The 6,335-nt window shown below is 50.5% G+C and overlaps 1 protein-coding gene across 1 annotated transcript in view; it reads right to left on the reverse strand.

Moving 5' to 3' along the window:
* The window catches only part of Blvrb (biliverdin reductase B), a 13,611-nt gene extending 8,375 nt beyond the window's left edge, over window positions 1-5,236 (reverse strand). Inside the window, exon 1 of the mRNA XM_008854001.3 lies at window positions 5,032-5,236. Within this exon, the coding sequence (XP_008852223.1) occupies window positions 5,032-5,110 (79 nt within the window). The 5' untranslated portion in view covers window positions 5,111-5,236. The remainder of the gene's footprint in view (window positions 1-5,031) is intronic.
* Window positions 5,237-6,335: the final 1,099 nt, after the last annotated feature.

The following is a 6,335-nucleotide window of genomic DNA, read 5'->3' on the forward strand; positions in this document are numbered from 1 at the left end:
TTTTTATTTTATGTGTATGTGTGTATTGCCTGCATGTAGGTAAGTGCACCCATGTTGTACAATGCCCTCGGAGGACAGAAGAGGCTGTTGGATCCTCTGGAACTGGAGTTACGGACAGTTGTTAACTGCCATGTGGGTGCTGGGATGCGAACTCAGGTCTTCTGCAAGAACAGCCAGTGTTCTTAACCATTGAGCCATCTCTCCAGCCCCTTAATTTTTTCTCTTTGAGACCAGGGTCTCTTATAGCCCAAACTGGCCTCAAGCTTACTATGTAGCCAAGGATGACTTGAACTTCTGCTCCTGTCTCCAACTCTGGAATGCTGAGATTACAGTTTTTGTCACCATGACCAGTTTTAATTTTTCTAAAAAGATATTTCACTTTTTAATTTTGGGTCTGGGGGTAGGTATGCATACTTCAGTGCAGGTGTCTGCAGAGGCATCAATTCCCTGGAACTGGAGTTACAGATGATTATGAACTGCCATGTGGGAGTTGGGAACTGAACCAAGGGTCTCTGCAAGAGCACTTACTCTTAACCAATGAGCCATCTCTTTACCTTCCAGTTTTAATTTAATTTAATTTATTATTATTTGGTCTTTTTGAGACAGGGTCTCCCTGTAGCCCCAGCTGGCTCAGAACTCACTATATAGACCAGGCTAGCCTTGAACTCACAGAGATCCACTTGCCTCTGCCTCACAAGTGCTGGGATTAAAGGTGTGTGCTACCACGCCTGGCTCCAATTTTAATTTTAAAACAATTTATGAATTGATACTTTTTTTTGAGACAAGCGTCTCATTGCAGCTCAGCTTGGAGTGGAACTCACTGTGTAGCCCAGGCTGGCCTTGAGTTTGTGGCAATCCTTCCACTTCAGCTTCTCAATGGCGGGGAGGATAGGTGTGAGACACCATGAATGACTTGCTTTGTAAGCATCTCACAATTTTATCCCCTGCTGTGGACTAGTCTTCTTTCTCCTCTCCACTTCTGGTCTTCCCTGGACCCCCGAGCCCTCTACTGTCTGTCTAGACTGCAGAGACTCCCTGCCCAGATTCCTCATGCTGCCTCCATTGCACGGGAAAGCCCTCTGGGCCCCCTAAGGCTCCGGTCGCTCTCTCCAAGTCACTGCTCCTCTCACTGCTTCACTTCCTTCAGTTCCAGTTCCTCAAAGCATCACGCTGCTTCCTGCCTCCCGGCCTTTGAGCATACTGTGCCATCTCCCAACAACCTTCTCACCCTCCTCCTGCCCTGAGTCCCTAAATCACTTTTTTGGCCTCATCATGACTTTTTATGCTGACCTAGAGAAAGCCAAGAGCCCTGTGAATCCAGGGACCGTGTCACATTCACTGCCGGTTCCTGGTCCTTTTCCAAACACAAAGCTCAACCTTTAGTCTCCCACGGATCTGGGTTTCAAACTGGCCCTGCCACTTACTGGCCGAGGAATGCACGTAACACCTTCGTTGGCTGAACCTCAGCTTCCGAGACTCTAAAATGATTATTCCAGTGGCCCGAGTCCTCACTGTCTGTAAGCAATGTCAAGAAGGGAACGGCAAAACCTGAGTTTGGCTAAGCTTGCACCTGAGGAGCAGCGGGCGGAGGACCAGTAAGGGCTCGACCTAACAGGGCATTGGTTAAAATAGACCCCTCCAAAAAACTCTCCTTTCTCTCTCTCTCTCTCTCTCTCTCTCTCTCCTATTTTGAGACAGCCTCTGCGCGCCTGGAATTTACAATATGACAAAGGCTGGTTGTGCTTGTTTTTTTCGGTACCGGGAATTGAACTCAGGATGTTGCTCATGCCAGTCAAATACACTCCCACTGACCGGCCCCCAGTTCTTTTCATATTTTTACTTTTGAGATAGGGTGACACTAAATTGCTCCTGCTGCTCTTGAATCTGTGGTCTTCCTGAGGTACACCCCCATCCCCAGAAGCTGAGATCCCACTTGGTTCTCTGGCTGGGCTGTTTTTGTTTGTTTTGTACCACTGGGGCTGGAACCCAGGGCCTTTCACATGCAAGCAATCTACCACTGAACTACTTAAGATGGCCTAGGTGGACTGATGGTATTTTGGGGGTTTGTTTTAGCCTTCATCCTCAGCAAGACAAAACAAATAGGAAAAAAAAAAAACCCTTTAAAAACTCAATTCATATTTAAAAGAGCCTTGCGTGGCTAACCAAATGGTGCAGATTCAGATTTAACCCTTTACCAAAAGTAGCTTTTGTGAAATAAAGTGTTTTTGAACATCATTTACATTTATTTATTTACTTATTTATTGTGTGTGCACACATGCGCACGTGAATGCATGAAGGTCAGAAAACAACTTATGGAATTTGTTCTCTCCACCCTGTGGTTCCTGTGTATGCAACTAGGGTAATCGGGATTGGTGGTGAGTGCCCTTAGCTACTGAGCCATCTCCTTGGCCCTAAAACAGTTTTTTCTTTTAAAGAAATCTCATCCCTGGGGCAGAGAAGCTGGCTCAATGGTTAAGAGTACTGTCTCCTCTTGTAGAGAAACTGGGCTGGTTCCCAGTACCCACATGGTAGCTAACAACTTTCCATGACTCCAGTTCCAGGGGATCTAACCCCCTCTTCTGGCCTCCGAGGGCATTACATGACATGGGTGTACTTTGTTCATATATATAAGTCTGGTGTGGTAGTGCCAGCCTTTAAATCCCAGCACTCAGGGCCCAAGCTCTGACCCTAACAACTCCCAGAGCAACTTGATACATTTTAATCTGTTGTGACCAATTAAGTACATTTCAGAACTCACTATGATCCAGTTTGAGAAATACTGGATTGTGAGGATTCTTCAACATAGTTATTACTTTTATTTTTTTTTTTTTTTTTTTTTTTTGAGACTGGGTCTCTCTGTAGCCCCAGCTGGCCTGGAACTCTCTACATAGACCAGGCTGGCCTCGATCTCATAGAGATGCACCTGCCTCTGCCACTGGAGTGCTGGGATTAAAGGCATGCACCACCACACCCTGCTTCAAGGTAAATATTACTATCATTCCCATTCACTCACTGTGCAGATAATGGGTAGAGCCTGCTGAATTCAGTGGTAGCTATGATCTACAATCTGAGTTCAGTCAGCCAAGGAACGGCAAGGAACACCAATATGCAGGGCCAAGGTTCAAAGTACTTTCTGCATAGTATCTCATTTAATCAGTGCCCAAAGCAGCTACTATCCTTTATTTATTTACATTTACTTACTTACTTGTTATTTAATTAATTAACTAATTTGTGTGTGTACACATACATGCCTCCTTCCATCATCAGGATTCCAGGGATGGAACTCAGGCTTGGTGCAGGCAATTTTATCCATTGAGCCATCTCGATGGTCCACAACTAGTCTAGAACTCTCACTCTACGGATACTTAGGTACCTAGCTGTAGATGAGAAGGCATTTGGCCATTCTGGAAGTACACAGCAAAGCTGGCTGCTCAAATGTGACCAGGATGGCACCAGAATCCATGTTTGACAAAATTCTTGACCCTACAAAATGGCACTAAGAGAAATAAAACTCCGGCTCCTCCAAGCCCTTCCTAGCCACCTCTCTTTTTCTTTGCTGTGCTGGAAATGGAACTCTGGGCCTTGGGCATGCTGGGCAGTGCTTGTCTCCCAGAGCTACACCCCCAGCCCCTCAGTGGGGGATTCTAGGCAGGTGCTCTACCACGGAGCCACATCCCAGCCCCTCAGTGGGGGATTCTAGGCAGGTGCTCTACCACTGAGCCACACACCCCAGCCCCTCACTGGGCGATTCTAGGCAAGGACTCTTCAGTGGAGCTCTACTCTCAGATCCCTTCCAGCCTCTTATTTTTTTCTTTTCTCCCTTCCTGTTTCTAACAGGGTCTTTCTGAACCACAGTGAAAAAAGATATGCCTTCTTTAAACCGCTTCTCTCAATTCCCCTGTGTGCAGTTCCAGATGTGACCAGCAGGGTGGGCCAGTGGAAAACAGTGGCACTGGGGCTTAAAATGAAATGTGGTAACATGAGGATCCACAAGTTCAGGGTGACTCAGCACTTCTCAACTTCCCCCCCCCTCCAGCCCCTCCCTCATTCCTCTCTAGAAATGATTTATCAGCATGAGACCCTGTTTTTTTTGAGTCTCATGTAGCCCAGGCTGGCCTGGTGAACGTGCTAGGTAGCCAAGGATGGCTTTGAACTCCCCTACCGCTGCCTCTCCAGTGCTGGGGTCACACATGCACACCGTTACAGCTAGATGCAATTTGGTTTTCACAGGGAGGCCCAGTGCCCTCCCCTTTGTCCAAGTTAAGATCTTGGTGGCCAGTACCCTTTTGGGACAGTCAGATAGTAAGTATCTTCGGAGTCCCCAGGGCTAGCAGGGGTGTGGCCCTTCTATCTGGAAGTTTCAGGCCTGGCCCAGAGTTAATATCTAGATAGAGGGGCAGGAGATGCTGGGGGATTCTGTGCCCTCTTCTGGGGCAACTTCAAATTTTTAGCCCTCATAGACCTTGCCAGGACTAGAGTTCGTCAGGCATCACAACAACCTGCCCCTTAACTTTTTCAATGTCGAGTTCCCAGTGACCAAACTAAGGACCTATGAACTTTTTGGTGCTGAAGAGCAACAAACAGGGTTCAACTCCCAGCACAGCCATGTACCAAGTTACTTTCTGTGCCTCGGTTTTCTCATCTGTCAAATGGGGGCAATACTAGTTCCCATTCCAAATGAGATCCACCCCAGGATTTAACACGTGTGCAGAGATGGCACGGATCGCTGGGTGGCAAGCTGGTGCTGGTTTAGTAAACCCTTTCTGGATGTGCTAACCAGGACCACCACCAGTCACAACCACCGCATTTCCTAAGAGCCCGGGTTTATACATAATTATCAGAGAAGTCCCCCAGGCTCTCGGGGGTTAATTCCTACGTCTTGGGCTCACATAGAACAGAATCCTACAGAGTCCCCCATTTCCACCCCGACTTGTTGGCTCTCATACTGAAACACACCAGACCCCAAGCCGTCCTTCCCAGTGCTCTCAGCCCAGTGCTCCCCTGATTTTCCCCGCCTGCCCCGGCTCCTGCCTGCTTGCACCGCCTGCGCCAGGGTGGTGAGCCCAGTCCTGCCAGTGGAGCCAAAGATCGCGATCTTCTTGACAGTCATGCTGCGGGGTTCTGTGGACGCGGGGTCCCGTGGACGCGGGAGGCGGAGAATTCCGAGCACACGCGGGAAGCGAATGGCTGCAGAGCGGCGCCCTCTCCACCCATATGCTAGGCCGAGATGGGGCGGGGCAGGCTCAGAGGCCACGCCCCTATTCGGGTCAGGGGCGGATCCAAGAAGGCCCGCGCCCCACACGGGGAGGACGCGCGCGAGTGGGCAGGGCATGAGTCAGCTTGTATTTCCTGACCGCGCTCTCTAATAGGTGTTTAGACCTGGATAGGCCACGCCTCCAACTAGGAGAGGAGGGAGTGAGAGGGGCTAGAACAACTTGTCACTCAGCGCCCCACTTCCTTGCTCCGGCAACCAGGAATGGGCGGGGCCTGGGGAGCCACGCCCCCTGGACCCTTCTGGATCACGCCCCCTGTACACACATCCACTCTGAAGCCAGTGGTCCCTGCCTCCAACAAGCAAGGTGTGCATGAGTGTGTATGCGTGTGTGTGTGTGTGAGTGTGTGTGCATGTGTGACACTGTGTAACTGTGTACATGTGTAGTTACCCATGACCCTAAGTAACTACAAGGGAAAAACCCGACTGTGTGCAACACCCTGTGCCATCTCTTGTGTGACAGTGTGACTTGTGTATGACCCCAGGAGTGGACAGCACGGGTGCTGTTCTCTGGTGACCTTGTGGTGACACTGTATCCATCAGCCTGTGTGACGGCGTGAGTGTGCACATGTGTGGAGTGTGGAACTTTGGGGTGGGGATGCCGTGACATCCCACTTGTCCTGCCTGTGTGCGTGACCTATTTGTGTGTCTGTTACTGCACCTGCCTTGGTGACTTGCTGTGGCTGTGCTGCCGGGGTGTGTAGTAGTCCATGTAGGCTCTGTCCCCTGGTGTGCATTGTGAGTGTGGACCGCATGTGAGCACAGATTCTGTGTCACCCGGGGAGTGTGTGGCATATGTGACTGTAGTCGACGCCCACGGTGACACACTCAGTGCACTGTTCCAAGCGTGAAGATATGACCCCGAGTGACCCCCCACGCGAGGGCGCGACACCGCGTGTGCTTGTGGGGTGCGGGTGTGTGACGTCGCAGTGACCAGGCGTGTGAGTGGCAGGGTGGGAGTGTGTGCCTGTGTGCCGCGCCCGCGCGGCTGAGCACCACACGCGTGGCCGGGGGTGGCGGCGGGGCCGCGGGCGGAGGGGGGTCCCGGGGGCGCGCGGAGCGC

The sequence above is a fragment of the Nannospalax galili genome, unplaced genomic scaffold (genome assembly GCF_000622305.1).
Source record: "Nannospalax galili isolate Female #2095 unplaced genomic scaffold, S.galili_v1.0 scaffold886, whole genome shotgun sequence".
Classification (NCBI taxonomy): domain Eukaryota; kingdom Metazoa; phylum Chordata; class Mammalia; order Rodentia; family Spalacidae; genus Nannospalax; species Nannospalax galili.